We start from the raw sequence: 16,291 nt of genomic DNA on the forward strand, positions 1-16,291 counted from the left end.
GGAAAACTGAAGCCAGAGAGTTTTATAAATTTGTCCAAAGTAGAAGAAGAGAAAGGAAAATGTCAAAACACAGGCTCCAGATGAGTCTGCCCCATGTCCCTCCCTATGGCCACCACATGGTGGTGTTGGGCAGGGCGGGGGTGGGGGCAGTTCTCCTGGGCTGGTGGTGACCTGAATGTAGCAGGGTTTCACGGGTTATTCCTTCAACAAGCATTGTCTGACTACAGCCCACAGGCTGGACACAGTGCCCGGTGCTGGGGATACAGAGAATAGGGAATCTGGATGCCCAGGGGAAGGGCTCCATAGGCCCTGCTGGTGTGAGATCAGGGCGTTAGGGGATATCCTGAGAGAGGAGGCCAGATCAGCACTCAGTGGGACTTCCGAGGGCCCCAAACGCTGCCTCGAGAGCTGTCTTCATCTTTGATTGCTGCTATAGTAAATTATCACACACTCCGTTGCTCAGATCAACACAGATTTATTATCTTACAGTTTTGGAGGCTGAAATTCCAACACAGGTCTTTCTGGGATAAAAATCAAGATGTCAACAGACTGTGCTTTCTGGAAGCATGAAGGGAAAAATCTGTTCCCTCGCTTTTTCCAGCTTCTGGAGCCTGCCCTCACCCCTCGGCTCCTGGCCCCTTCCACCAGCTGCAAAGCCAGCTGGTCAGGCCCTTCTCTGTGGCTGCCCCACCTCCTCCTCGGCTCCCTCTTCCACTTGAAGGACCCTTGAGACTGCACTGGGCCCAACCCGATAATCCAGGGAAATTCTCCCTTTAGAGGTCGGCGGATTGTCGACCTTCAGTCGACCTGTAACCCCACTTCCCCTTTGCCATGTAGCTTGATGTGGTCACAGGTCCTGAGGAATGGGATGCAGGCAGACACCTTGGAGGGCCATTACTCTGCCTAACACAGGTGGTTATCATGGGAAGGGTTTCAAGCAGAGGCAACATAACCAGAGCTGGTTCAAACATCAACATGCATGCGAATCACCAGGGATCTCCTGAGAACGCAGATCCTGATTTATTGGGTCTGGGTGGGGGTGGGGGTGAGGCCGGAGACACTGCATTTCTACTGAGTTCCCAGGTGATGCGGATGCTGCTGGTCCATGGACCACAGCTGAAGAAGGCACAAGATGACTGAGGCTGCACCGCGGGGGCTGTACAGTGGAGAGAACAGAGCCCGGGACACAGACCTGCCTGCTGTCGTCAATTTGTAACTGGACTTCACTTCACTGGGCTGTTGTTAGTTAGATATATCAAATGCACACACAGACATATATACATATAATTGATATGCATGTATTCGAAACATGTACCTACCTACATATAACTGAAGTATGTTTAAAATGTCGAAAGCACTATATCATTAGCACAAAGCATATCTGTGGTATTTTCTTAGGTCCATGTGAGGCTCTCTGGGCATCACAGCAGCGGTCTGGGTGTCAGGACACCTGGCTCTAGTCCTGGCTCTGCTGCCAACTTGCACCATGATCTTGAGCTAGTCACTGTCCCTCTCTGGACAATAAAGTTAGGATTAGCCAGCACTGCTGCTGTGGCCAGAGGTGGAGAAGCAGCTGGCTGAGCCGACTTCGAGAGTTCAGGGTGTGATGTTGTCCAAACGGCATGAATTTAGGTTAAGCCTGCCATAGCTGGGATCTCTGCCCCTCTGTTCCACTGGATGCAATGGTTCCAACTTCCCAGCGTGGGAAAAGCTTACCTATTATTATCTTTTTCATGAAACATACTCTAATTCCCAATGTATCTGTCATAGAAGCCCCTGCTCCCATCCCCTCTGTGCCCACCATCAGCCACCATGGGGGATGGCTGCGGGGTGGTCTTCCAGTGGGGGCCAGAGGCACACATAGGCTTCACCACGGCCAAGGGTTCATAATGCTGGGTTTTCACTAAGATCTCCACAGTCCCAGGCTTTGAATGATTCATTCATGAACGTATTCAAATGCTCATTGTGTCCATTTGGTGCCATGTCGGACGCTGTGGAAACATGGATAAATAAAGCAGGGCTCCTGCCCTCAAGGAACCCACAATGATGTGGGCTCAGGGAAGGAGTGAAGCATTAAACTGGTCACCGACGCTCCATCATGTCGGCTCAGGAACTGACTTCCTCAACAAAACTCCCAAAGCACAGAAGTAAAATCAAGAATCAATAAATGGGATGGTATCAAACTAAAAAGCTTCTACATAGCAAAAGAAAAAAATCAAGAATGTGAACAGAGAGCCCAAAGAGTGGGAGAAAATCTTTTTCACCTTCACCTCAGATAGAGCATTAATCTCCAGGATATACCAATCACTCGAAGAACTTAATGCCAAAAAATACAATCAATAAATGGTCAAAGGAACTGAACAGACACTTCACAGAAGAAGACATGAATGGTCAACAAATATATGAAAAAAGGTTCACCATCTCTAACAATTAGAGAAATGCAAATTAAAACTACACTGAGATTCTATCTGACTCAGTCAGATTGGCAATTATCAAGAATACAAGTAACAATAAATATTGGCCAGGATGTAGGAAAAAGTTACACTCATACATTGCTGGTGGAACTACAAATTGGTACAACCACTATGGAAAGCAGTATGGAGATTCCTCAGAAAACTTGGAATGGAACCACCCTGTTATCTCACTCTTCAGTATATACCCAAAGGACTTAAAATCAGTATTCTATAGTGACACAGCCACATCAATGTTTATAGCAGGTCGATTCACAATAGCTAAGCTATGGAACCAATGTAGGTGCCCTTTAACAGATGAATGGATAAATAAAATGTGGCACATATACACAATGGAATATTACTCAGCCTTAAAGAAGAATGAAATTATGGCATTTTCTAGTAAATAGATGAACTGGAAGCTATCACATTAAGTGAAATAAGGCAAACCCAAAAAACCAAAGGCTGAATGTTCTCTCTGATATGCAGATGCTAACACACAATGGAGGTAGGGAATAAAAGTTCATTGGATTAGACAAAGGGGAATGAAGGGAGGGGAGGGGGATGGGAATAGGAAAGACAGTAGAATGAATTGGACATAACTTTCCTATGTTCATATATGAATACACGGCCAGTGCAACTCCACATGTTCAACCTCAAGAATGGGAAGTTATACTCCATGTATGTATAATAGGTCAAAATACACTCTATTGTCATGTATATTTAAAAAGAACAAATAATTTTTAAAAAAAACTAGTCACCAATGGCAAGCCTGATGCTCGTCTCATCAATCCTCACAAATAGTAAATACTGACCTGTTTTACAACTAAGAAGAAAAGGATAAGAGAGGTAACTGGTCCCAGATCACTCATAGGGAAGTGGCAGAGCAGAGATTTGAACTCAGGTCCCTGAATCCCAGAGCTCAGGGGCATGAGCAACATTCCTGAAGCCTCTCCCTGGGTGCCAGGTCTTCCACCTGTGTTGGGACGTGGATGGGCATGCTCCACCTCTGGGACTCAGGACCACCACCTTTAAGAGGAAGCCTCTGGACTGGGCTGGGTTGTTCTCAACCCAGCTGCACCTGAGAATTGAGCCAGGAGTCTTGAAAACCCCGGGTGCTGCACCTCACCTTGGGTGAGTATAGACTCCTAAAGAGGAGAGCACGGGCATGGCTCCTTCACAGTCCCCAGGGTGTTTCCAGGACGACAACCAGCAGGGTCCCTGGGACTGAGTGCTCACATTCTAATTTCCTGAAAAAAAAAACCTCATTCCTCCCACCCTCACCACCAAGTGCACACAAAATGAATGGAGGGGTGCAGGGAGGAAGAATCTGCAGGCCCATTCCACCAAGGCCACAGTGGGGAGCAGCTGTTGTCATTTCTCCTTCTGAGTTAGAGAAGCAACAGCCGTGAATTTGCACTAGGAAATAATTGTGGTCATGGTCAAGTACAGAGCCATAAGAATATGGTCATCACTATAGGGTTTACAACAGTGAACAAGAAGAAATGGCCAACAGGTCTCAAAGAGGACTCATTTAGTTATGGGATAAGCATACAATGCCATACTATTTTACTTTCAAAGAACATTGGAGAAGATTATTGAATGTTCCAGAAGAAGTTTCTAGGGGAAAAGTCGGTCAAAATATAATGTACAGAATGATCTATTCATCTTCTAATATATGTGCGTACTTAGATCTGGAAAGTAAACATGGAACACATTTCACCAAATGTTAGCAGGGTTTGTTTATTGCTGAGTTACAGGATAATATGTAATCTTTCCAAATTCCTTTATTTTTTGCCCTAGGTTTTTATAGTGATTGTGCATTAGTTTTCTAAAAAAAAAATTAATGATATTAAAAAAATGAATCTTCTCCTTTGAAGGCTACTTATGTCCTAACATCTCCCTCATCTGGGGTGGAAGTGGACGTCCCTACCCAAGCAGCGCCCAGGCTTGCATGCACATTTGGGACAAGCTTCCTGGCATGTAAGCCAGCTGAGGCACCTACCTCCCTGCTGGGTTGTGAGTCCCTCCAGGTGGACACGGGGTCCAGTGTCGCTCAGGGAGCCCCAGAGAGAGCAGGGAGCCAGGAAATATGGAAGGAAGACAGATATCGAAGAAAGCAACCACACCACAGAAGGGGACAGAGCATTCTGAAGAAGTCCTCTTCAGGAGGAGGCTAGTTGCAAAAGATCTCCCAGTTGGTATGGGATGGGACTTTTAAGCTGGGCCACATTTGAGTCCCTCTGCAATGAAAGGGATGACTCCTACAGAGGCCTAAGGCCAGGCTGCTTGCTGTGAGTCAGACTCTGGCCACATTCTCCAAATCCAGGAAAGGGCTCACCAACCTTTGAAGTCAGAGGGTTTTGGTCATTTGAGAGAGATACCAGGGCCCTCAGGAGAGTCTTCTGCCCTGTCCAATCCATTAAATCACCCATGGCACGCAAAGCATGTGAACTGGATTGAACTGGATTAGGTTGGGTTGGGTTGGGTTAAACTGAGTTGGGTTGGGTTGGGTTGGCTGAGTTGGGTTGGGATGACTTGGTTAGGGCCGGGCTGAGTGGGGTTCTCTTGGAGATGAGGAGCGATGCACTGTGTCTTCTCCTTAGGTGCCCAGGAAGAAGTCTGGACTTTCTCCCAGATTCTGTCCTCACCCTAGACTATTTCTCTCTCTAGCTGGGGTGGAGCAGAGGAAGGTGATCGGCTGGCAAACATGGTTCCTCCAAAACCTCTTATACCATCTCAGCTCCCCTGGGCCCGGTATGGCCTGCAGCTCAGGCCCCATAATCTGTGCTCTGACTTTGAAGACTTATTTGCTCATCTATTCTCCTCAGTGGACATTAATGTCTTACACTGAGCCTTACTGTAAGATTGCCCCCCTCTTTCCAACACTCACCCGCCTACCTCCACTAGTACATGATGACAAATCAATATTCTGCAGAAGGAGGCAGGGCTGACCTCTTACCAGGCTTTAAAGCACAATACAAAACAATAATCATCAAAACTATAAGGACTTAAGCACATTGTACAAACATAAGAAAGTGACTTGTGATATAGGGATTATGGAATTAAGTTTATATCATTAAATTAAAAATTGATATAATAGGGGCTGGGGTTGTGGCTCAGTGGTAGAGCGCTTGCCTAGCATGTGTGAGGCACTGGGTTCGATCCTCAGCACCACATCAAAATAAATAAATAAAACAAAGGTTCATCTACAAATTAAATTTTTTTAAAAAATTGATATAATAAATAACAATGAGGAGCAAATAGTTCACATTTATTTGGTACTTTTGAGACTACTGGGGACTACCTTGAAGAAGAACTGACTTCAGGTTGTATCTTAATCTATGGTCCATTTTAAAGGAATCAAGCCATAGACACTAAGACTAGAAAACAAGCTTATGCATTTAGCTAATGCCACCTGTGCCACCTTTGACAAAGTGTAAGCTATTAGGAATAAGATGAGTATAATCTAGAAAATAAGTTGTTTAAACAATTAATATAATAAGGAGCAAAGTAACAGTAGTGTAAATTCCAGCCTACCTACTTATTAAGCTATTAAAGAAAACTAAAAGCCCATGATGTTCTCCGATGACTCGGCCATGGTCACTCCACAGTTGCAGAGCCGTGGAAGAGTTGGGATGACTTATACACCGCAGAGGATGTAGTAAGTGGGCACATTAAACCACAGGCTAGACGAACCCATTCATCCCTTCTTTGATTCACTGAAAAAGTCTGCTGAGTGCCCACTTTGCGCCAGGCCCTTTGCTAGCTTCTGGGATTCAGATTTGGATAAGACCCAGTCCCTGCCTCACGGAACTTCCCATGCAACACTGGAGACACAGGAGTCATCAATGGTCACTGCACCATTTGAATAACCCTATGACTAGCAGGCACCAATAAACCGGGGAGAGGAGGAATGCTTCTTAGAACACCATCCCAAAGGATGAAAGGGGGTTGCCAGGTAGACAGGGGAGGGGCGTGTTCTGAAAGAAACTGGCCGGTCCAAAGAGTGGGAGTTGGACATCACATGCCTCCTTCAGAAACCTGCCAGTGGCTTGGTATGAGCCCCCATCAAGCAGGGCTCAGCATTAGTGGAGGAGAGAATCTGCAGCACTCCATCCTAGGACCAATGATAGCCCAGACAGGGCAATTAAACTAGGAAGTCGCACAATTAAACCTGTATCAACAAAGATCCATTTGAATATAAAATAAGAACTTTCCAACTAGCTCTGTTGTTTGGTGAGTCCATTTGAGGAGTATAGCCAAAGGAAACAAAAAAGAAAACAAAGGCCATTTGTCTGAAGAGGTTCCCAGCAGCACTGTTTATAATAATGACAAAATGGCCAAAGTTCATGCTCAGTGCTGGACAATGTCCTTTGGGTGATGGAGACTGAAGGTCCATGATGTGAGCTCTCAGGTGTCACGCCTACCCACCTATCAGACTGCCAACGGCCAGAGGAGACATTATTACAGGAAAATTCTGAACTGCTCTGATTCATATGTCTAAGTTTAAATCAGGATTTCTACAAAGAAGATGTACAAAGGACCAGCAAGCTCTTCAAAAGGTGATTGATGTCATTAGTTATGAGAGGCAAAACCACAATGAGATGCCACTTCACACGCACTAACATGGCAACGATGAAAAAGTTCTAAAATACCAAGTATTAGTGATACATGAAAAATGAGATGCCTCATACAATGCTGGTATAAATGTAAAATGGTGCGGCCACTGCGGGTAACGGTCTGGGGGTTTCTAAAAAAATGTAAACAAAAAAATCACCATGTGATCCAGAAATTGCACTCCTACATATCTATCTAAAGAACTAAAAACAGGCACTTAAGCAGATGTTAGAACACAGATGTTCATGGCAGCACTGTTCACAACAGCCAAATGGTACAAACAACCCAAATATTCATCAATGGATGAATGAAAAACAAAATGTGGTATATATAAACGAAGGAATATTTATACAGTCATAAAAGAAACAATGCGTTGATACATGATATAACATGGACACTATGGGTTGGTTAAGAGGCATCCCCCAAAAGATCCTGTTAATACAGAAATATTCCGAGGTTAAATGACTAGACTGTGGCAGCTGTAGCCTAATCAGTTCATCCAAGTTTGAATGAACTAACCGGGTAGTAACTGTAGGCAGGAGGGGTATGGCTGGAGAAGATGGATCACTAGGGGTGTTCTGGAGGGGGTCCTCTTCCCTATGGCCCCTTCCTTCTCTCTTTCTGCTTCCTGAGCACCAGGAGACAAGCAGCTTTCCTCCACCCTTTTGCCATTCCTCCAGCCCAGAGCAACAGAACCAGCCAACCATGAAATAAAACTCTGAAACCGTGAGCTAAAATAAACTTTTCCTCCTCTAACTTGTTCTTATCAAGTATCTTGGTCACAACAATTGAAACCCAACACACAGAAACTGGTATAGAGAGGTGGGATTGTTGCTGAGACTAGGAGTCGTGTAGATTAGAAATCTTTGGAACTGGTTTGTGGGAGGAGTTTGGAAAAGTTTGGAGACACAGGCTGGAGAAGCCTTAATATGTTGTCAGCGGAGCTTAGCAGGTGGTTCTGGTGGGAGCTCAGAAGGTTAGAATACCAGTAGGAATGTGGACAGTAAAGATTGCGCATGAAGTTTCCCAGGCAAATGAAGACTCTTGGAAACTGAACTAGAAGTCATTCATGTTGCATTCTGCAAGGAACTGTACATTTTCAACATTTTTGTCTATTCCCTAAGACTTTGTATGAGGCCAAATTTAAAGATTATAGACTAATTAATCTGGCTGAGGAGGTTTCAAAGCAGCACAGTATTCAGGCAGTGGCATGGATATTGCTCTCAGCTTTAGGCCAGGTTCACTGTGAAAACCAGGACAGACAGATTTTTAAAACTTGCAATTTGGCCAGAAAAGTACAAGTAAAACTTGGGTCAAGGAAGATGTGAAGAAATTATAGCTACTAAAGTGATGCTAAATACTTTGCATAGAGACAGAGCATCCCAGGAATTGGCAAGACCACAGCCATCACAGGCTCAAGGGTGTAAAGTAAAAATTCCTTTGAGAAATGACTATGAGGGCACTCTTCTCACACAGGGGGGCCTACAAAGTTGTTTTCCTAAGATGTGTTTCATTATGCTCAGCTGCCCAGGCACTCAGAGGCCATCGCAGCCATAGTCCAAGGGGGCCCAGCTACTGCTCAAATCGGTGGCAGACCTCAGCATCGTTCACATCATGCTTGTTCTGCAAGAAGGAAAACGCTGGAGTTAAGGGGTCACGGAGGCTTCCTCCTAGATTTCACAATTTAGACTGGGAGGCCAGGCACAGTGTAGCAGGGTGGGAATCCCTGCAGAAAGCCCCAGAGAAGGCAACGTGTGAATCTATGAGGAGGAAGCCAAAGCTGCAGTGAAGACCCCTGGGACTGAGAAATGCCAGCCACATGGACTGTCTGCCAAGGAAAGCTGTGGGAGAGTCAGCCTAAGACAAAGGCCATGTGGGCTGCAATGGGCAAGGCGGAGGGGGCAGGGCTGCCCAGCCCTTTGGAGCTCACATCAGATGCCATGTGCCCCAGCTGCTGGATGTGGAGCTAAGGGACTTGTTTGCACAGCTGGACTTAGGTCTTTCCCTGGTGCCAACCCTTTTATCTGTGTTCATACTCTTCCCTTTTCTTTTGGTCTGAGAATGTTTACTCTGTGCCACTGCATACTGGATATATGTAACTTGGTGGTGGGAACCCGGGATTGAACTCAGGTGCACCCAACCACTGAGCCACATCCCCAGCCCTATTTTGTATTGTATTTAGAGACAGGGTCGCACTGAGTTGCTTAGCACCTTGCTTTTGCTGAGGATGGCTTTGAACTCGCAATCTTCCTATCTCAGCCTCCCATCTGATGGGATTTCAGATGTGCACCATGGCACCCAGCCTGTAACTTGCTTTGGACTCGGACTTTTGGGCAATGCTGGAACTGTTAAGATCATGAGACTATTGGAGATGGACTAGATGCATTTTGCATTGTGAAATGGAGCTTTCGGGGGCCAGGTTCGGATATGAGGTGACCTCCAAAGCTCCTGTGTTAATGCAGGAGTATTCAGAGGTGAAAGGAGAGATTATGAAAGTTGTAACCTAATTAGTCCATTTTGATTTTGTGGGGTTTTTATTTTTACTTTTATTTTTTTGGTACTAAGGATAGAACCCAGGGGCACTTAACCACTGAGCCACACCCCCAGCCCGTTTTTAAAAAATACTTTTTAGTTGTAGATGGACACAATATCTTTATTTTATTTTCTTATTTATTTTTATGTGGTGCTGAGGATCAAACCCAGCGCCTCACACACGAGAGGTAAATGCTCTACCACTGAGCTACAACCCCAGCACCCCCAACCCTTTTTTAAAAATATTTTTATTTAGAGACAGGCTCTTGCTCAGTTGTTAAGTGCCTCACTAAATTGCTGAGGCTAGCTTTGAATTTGTGATCCTCCTGCCTCAGCCTCTCAAACTGCTGGGATTACTGGCATGTACCACCACGCCCAGCTCCATTTTAGTCTGAATGGACTAACTAGATGGTAACTGTAGGCAGGTGGGCAGGGTTGGGAAGGTGGGTCACTGGCTGCATGACCTGGAAGGGTTCATCTTCCCTGTACCCTCTTTCCCCTCTCTCTGCTTCCTGGCTGCCATGATGCTTTGCCTCACCTCCGGCCCAGAGCAATGCACCTGGCCAACCATGGACTGAACCCCTGAAATTGGGAGTCCAAATAAACCTTTCCTCCTCCAAGTCAGATATTTTGGTCATGGCAATGAAAACCTCACACACACAATGGATTCACCTTGAAACGTTATGCTCAGTGAAAGAAGCCAGACCATAAGGGTCACATGTTGTATAAATATTCAGACTGGGCAAATCTATGAGGACAGAAAACAGTTTCGTGGTTGCTGGGAGCCGGGAGTAGAGCAAAGAGGGAGAGTGACTCCTTCATGGGTATGCAGCTTCTTTTTGGAATGACAAAAATGTTTTTTGGAAGTTGATAGAAATGGTGATTGCATAAACACACTAAATGCCAATGAATTTTACACTTTAAAATAATCAATCTTCCATCATGAATTTCCTCTCATAAAATAAGTAAGTTAGGATGTCAAAATGGTCCATTAACATAGGATCGACTTAATAATCAGGAAAATGTAAATTAAGGGTATAGTAAGATTTTTGTATGTACCCTCCAGAAATGCTGAAATTAACTTCAGTGCCAAGACCAAGCACTGGAGAGGAGGTGAAGAATGGGGACTCTCATTTCTTGGTGGCCACGTGTGTTGGCACAGCCACAGAGAGAACATACTGGTACTGCCGCTCCGTGAAAGGGTATGGACACCCTATGACCCAGCACTCTCCTCCTAGGTTCAGAACTGATATACATGTGCACCAGAGACAAACAAGAATGTTCACAGCCGTACTGTCACATTAGCCAAAAGTGGCAACACCCCAAATGTTGCTGGAGAAAAAATGGATTAAAAAATATTTGATGTATTCACAGAATGGAATATTATACAACAATGAAAATAAACTAACTGCAGCCACATACGATGACATGAATAAATCTCCAAAATCTTAATAGTCAGTGAAGGAAACAGATATCAAAGAATATATCCTTCCCGTAAAACGTTTAAAACCAAGTAAAAAGAACTTCAGAATTTAAGGAGACATACTTACGTAGTAAAGTTATTTATTAAATGCAAGTAAGTGATGGCAAGGTGAGATTTACCTCTGAGAGGAGGGAGGGAAAAATCTCAGTACAGGGCCTCACAGAGCCTGGGGGCTAGCCCGCTTCCTGACCTGGGTTTTAGGTTCATTCTGTGATAATAAAAGAGCTGTACTTTTAGCAAGAACTTTTCTCAATGGTTTGATATTTTAAAGAGAAGCAAATAACTTATACATATCAGCACTTGATGGCAGGAACAAATTACTTATAACCACACCATCCCTTCCCCAACCATGGCTCATCTTCCAAAATAACAGGCGTTCCAATGACATTGTGCCTTCACAGGGAAAGGAAGGGATAATGCTGTCTGGTAGCCCAGTCCTGACCCATTAGGAACACAGGGGTCATGTGGTGACACCCCACTGCAAGAGGTCTCTTTAAACAGGAATGTGTAAGGGGATGGGATTGGGTGCACACAGGATGGGATGGATGTTGAATGTGAAGGGTTCCAGGACTGTTGTCTGATACCCTAAATTTCTGCCTATGCATTATAAGCACCTCAGGGCAGATCTGTGCCCAACTCCTTTCTGTCCCCGGTCAGCATGCAGGTTGGCAAAATGGGTGTTCAGTTTGTATTTGTTGAACTAAACTATGCAGAGTAAGTTAGAGCTCACACTAGGCAAAGGTTGTTGTTTTCCCATGTTTTAAATTAGAAGGAAAACAGACAGGAGTGAATCTTGCCTCCCCATTTTATAGACAGGAAAACTGAGATTCAGGTGAAACTCATCTGAGTTCACAGAGGTAGTGTGTGATGAAACCCGAGCTTCCCAGTGCTTGAAATTTAAATGGGGTTGAGGTGAGGAAGGAAAAACAGGAAGTTTACGAGTATCCATTTTTTTTCAACAGCTCCATTGTCTGTGAATCACCCCATGCCTGTGTTCTGTCCCTAACAGGGGAGACTTACCCTGGGCCCACAAGGACATTCAGGGATGCTGGGGACAACTGAGTTGGAGACCTAGAGATACAGGTGGACCTGACCTTTCCAGCCAGAACTCAGGAGAGGCAGTGCACTCTGAGCCGGCAGCTTGCAAGTGGCCCCTGGTGGGCCGGGTGTGTCCAAGGCTGGAGCCTGGGTGCCCTGGTACCTGGGGAAATGCTTTCTTCTGTTTCTATAACTCTTTTTCAGTGAGGCACAGTACACCCTCCCTGAAATTCACTCATTTTAATTGTCCTGTTAGGTGAACTTTTGTAAATGTATACAGTTGTCCAACCACCACCCCAGTCCAGTGTTAGGATATTTCTCCAGAAAGTTCCTGATGCTCATTTGCAGCCAGTCCCTGCTTCTGTCTCTGGCCCAGGCAGCTGCTGGTGGTTTCCATTTCTGCAGCGTTGCCCTTTTAGAAATTTTGTATAAATGGGACTCTGACAATACCCAGTGTATGCCTGGCTTCTTTCACTTAGTGTAATGCCTGGAAGGTCCATCTGAACTGTTGTACAGGGATCTGTGCATCACCCCCTCTGTGTTGCTGAATAGACTCCCTGAAAGCCATCTATAAGATGGAACCCAACTTCTCAGCACTACCAGGCGGCAGATCCAGTAAGCTGGTGGAGCAGACTGCACAATAGCCATGCAGATGCAATGAGCTCATGCTACAATTAGGACACTCTGATTATGGGGTTCACTAGAGACTGTGGGGCCCTGCAAGGTCCTTCCATCTGTGAATCTGCTCTAACTGAATACTAGGATGGTATTCAGCAAGGGCAATGAAATCACACTCTCTCATTCCAATTCTACCCCAGATGCTTGGAAGCCTTGTGACTTTGGACTTTGGTGTGTTCATCTGAAGAACGGAAGTAGTAAGAGTCCTCAGTGCCCATCTCCTGGAGGGATCGTGAGAAGTGGAGGAATGAAACAGGAACACGTTCCCACTCTACCTGGACGGACCGTGTTTTGTAAGCATTGCCACATGGAACTGCGGCAAACTTTGGAGAGTTCACATTTCCAGGAACTGGTTTCAGATTCCACAAGGAACACTGACTAGCATTGGTTGTAAATGGCCCTCCTGAGGAGTTGCTGGCCCTCCCTCTCTAGGTTATGGATGGGAACAGGACTTCCTCCTAGTTAGAAAAAACAATCCTGATCTGACATCAGGGCACCAGGCTACAAACTCAGGAGGAGAAAGAAACATCAGTTCCCTTCCCCAGAACCCTCTTCCTTTGGGGGAAGTAGGAGTTACAGCAAAGTTCTCAAAAGACCACAGAATCCAAAAGCTGCCCTCTATCACTGAGTTGGCAGTGCCCTGTAGCACATGCAAAATTGCAGCGTTCCAACATGGGCCAGGGAGCCGAGAAGCCAAAACTATGCTCCAGCTGCCCTTTGATCTGGAAAAAAAAAAAAACTTGATGCTCTGGCAGGAAAAGCTATCATCGCCTTTGAGTCTCGCTCCCTGGGAGTCAAGTCTGAGCTGTCCAGGCTTCTTCAAATACAAAGAGTTAACCAAGGACATCCACTCCACCAGGGGACCAGGAGTTATTTCATAGTCTTCTCAATCCCTATTCAATCAGGGCTGTATACTAATCCTCTAAATCCAAAAGGGGTCAGAAGTCACGTTGAGAGATGGATTCTCCTGTTGAAATGCCTGGGGAAGTGGCTAAGGAGGATTAGGAGTCTGGAGACCTGAATTCAAGTTCTAGCTTTCAGACCAGCCACTTCTAGAGCCTATTTCAATGCTGCAAAAACTTCTGCATTGCTTTCCAAACACAGTTACTGCAAGGATCAAGCAGTTCTATCAAGCAGATAGGAAGTTCTACCACTGATTGTGTGCCTCACATGTACCAGCAGCAAGGAAGACACATTACGTCTAGTTTTTCCCTGAATCCTCATGGCATCTCCAGGAGGCAGGACCGTCTAACTATTCCTCCTTTTTAGATAAGAAAACCGAGGCACAGAGAGGTGAAATCCATTCCCAAAGTTGCAGCTGAGCCACAATTCACACCCAGGCAATCTGACCTTAAACCGACTCAACCCAGTTAACCATCTAACCTCAGACTCCACTGCTCAGCCAACCACCTCTGAATCAGGAAACTAAAGCCCAGGGAACAGAAGGGACAAGGTTCCCTGGTTCCAGCCCACAGCTCTTTCCATCATCCATGGTGCCACTGCCCACAATAAATGTGAAACCCTGCTAGGTAACTAAAAGCTAAAGTAAGCATGAGAAACAATTCAGTTCCGTTGTTTCTGGCGCTGCAAAGGCGCCAAGTGTCCCTGTTGGTGCTCAGGCTTCCGCACCTGTGTACAAAAAGGCACCGTCCTGCCTTTCCAATAAGCCAGCCAGAGCGCACAACCTGAGAGCGTGCGCTGGGTGCACGGAGGCTAACTGTTGCCTTGGCGCTAGCAAACTGCTTCCAAAGTCCCTCTCGGTCGAAGATTGGCGGGACCACGCCTAGATCAGACACCTCGGGAGCCCCTTCAGTGCTCTACCGCCGGGGCTGCCAGGGACCGCCTTTGCGGCTAGAACCCGCACACTGTCCTGAGAAAGCCGCGGGTAGGACCGCCAGGGCGCGCATAGTGGCAAGGACTCCCTTTTATGTCCAGGAATGAAGAGCGCACCGCAGCCGTGCCCGCCGCCCAAACCAACTTCCCCAGGGCGCGGAGGCAGCTAGTGCCACCCTCCGGGTGAGTCGCTTACCCGTCGAGGCGCCTGTCTGGGTGACAGCGGAGAGGAGCGCGGAGATGGAGAGCAGCAACAGCACGCGCCAGCACTGCCCATTCCTCCTGCAATAAGTGGCCGAGGGAGACTCGGTGAAGCGGGCGGTCTGGTCGGAGGGCGCTTCGGCGCGGGGAAGCGGGTCCCACCTTGGCGCCATCGCGCGTGTCTGCGGAGCCCCTGAAGAAGCGCGGCGGACGGGCAGAGTGACCGAGCTTGGCGGAGAACGAGGGGCGCTGAGCGCTGGCCGCCGCGCTCGCCCTTCCTGCAGGGAACAAAGGCGGCGCTCGGCGGCGGCGGGCAGGATCCGGGCCCGCGCCCTGAGTCGCCCGCGCCCTGAGTCGCCCGCGCCCGCAGTCGCCGGCGCTCTGAAACCCGACTCCGCCGCGCCCTACCTCGGGCAGCGGCGGCGCACTCACGCCCCGGGATCCCAGCAGCACCGCGCTCCCCACGCCCCTTTCCCCCCACGGACGCGTGCTCCCTGCCACCGCCTCCAGCCAGCGGCCTTATGTAACCTGCGAGGACAGCCCCGCGCCCGCCTGCTCCGGGCAAGTGGGACGCGCCGCCCCTCGCCCGCCCTCAAGCCTGTCCCAGTTGGGGCTGCCCACGGACAAAGCTCTTCCTTTCGTCTCAGCAACCCAGAGAAGCCGGAATCATTGGGATGGTCTTACATGACAGATGAGGAGACTGAGGCTCACAGGCAGAGCGAATGAGCGAGGTCGCATAGCTGCATGGAGCTCCTGACAGTTGTGCCCCACCAGTCACACCTACCCCATTAACCCATTTGGATGCCCAGGAGTGGCCTTCTTGAGGTACATTCGTGATATATAGAAGAACTTGAAGGGTCACGTGCAACAGTTGGCCTTCCCTCAGCATTTTGGATTCCTAGAATATTTACTATGGATTGAGCCCGAAGAAACCTGATCCAGCCACTTCCCACCTGTCTCCATTTTATTGATGGAGAAACTGAGGCCCAGAGAGGCCTCATCTACCCAGTGAGTGATGGATTGTCAAGGAAGGAGACTAATTTGAAAAAAAAAAAAAAAAAAAAAAGGATGAAAAAGGTCTTCGAATGTTGCAGTTTCACATACACTGAGAAAATCCTTATAAGATAGTGAGTCCCTGTCACTGTAAGAGAAAGACCCTCTAACAAACAAGAGACAGCAGAGTAGGAATTCTGAGCTTGGGCTCACAAGTTGGGGTCACTGTGTCTGGACTGAATCCTAGCTGCTACTTCAGGAAACATGGGCAGATCTGTAAAATGGAATAGAAAAGTTTCCCTCCCCCTAGGTTGGTGGGAAGATTGGAGGTGTTACTGAAATATACAGCGTTTATCAGAGTGCCTGGCCCAGGACAATGCCCACTGGATGTTAGATTCTGTTACTGGTGCTGGGGATGATCAGGGCTGTGGCCTGGGGGAGGGGAAGCAGGGAAGGAAGCCAG

General features: G+C 47.1%; 1 protein-coding gene across 2 annotated transcripts in view; it reads right to left on the reverse strand.

Moving 5' to 3' along the window:
• Col15a1 (collagen type XV alpha 1 chain) overlaps positions 1-15,200 on the reverse strand; it is a 111,766-nt gene extending 96,566 nt beyond the window's left edge. The window contains exon 1 of one of the 2 annotated variants that reach the window (XM_046457356.2): positions 14,831-15,200. In XM_046457356.2, coding sequence (XP_046313312.1) covers positions 14,831-15,008 — 178 coding nt within the window. In that variant the 5' untranslated portion in view covers positions 15,009-15,200. The remainder of the gene's footprint in view (positions 1-14,830) is intronic. The other variant, XM_046457355.2, reaches the window with a different exon arrangement.
• Positions 15,201-16,291: the final 1,091 nt, after the last annotated feature.

Source organism: Marmota monax, unplaced genomic scaffold, assembly GCF_021218885.2.
Source record: "Marmota monax isolate L192 unplaced genomic scaffold, Marmota_monax_Labrador192_F-V1.1 WCK01_AAM20220418_F8-fsc00069, whole genome shotgun sequence".
NCBI lineage: Eukaryota > Metazoa > Chordata > Mammalia > Rodentia > Sciuridae > Marmota > Marmota monax.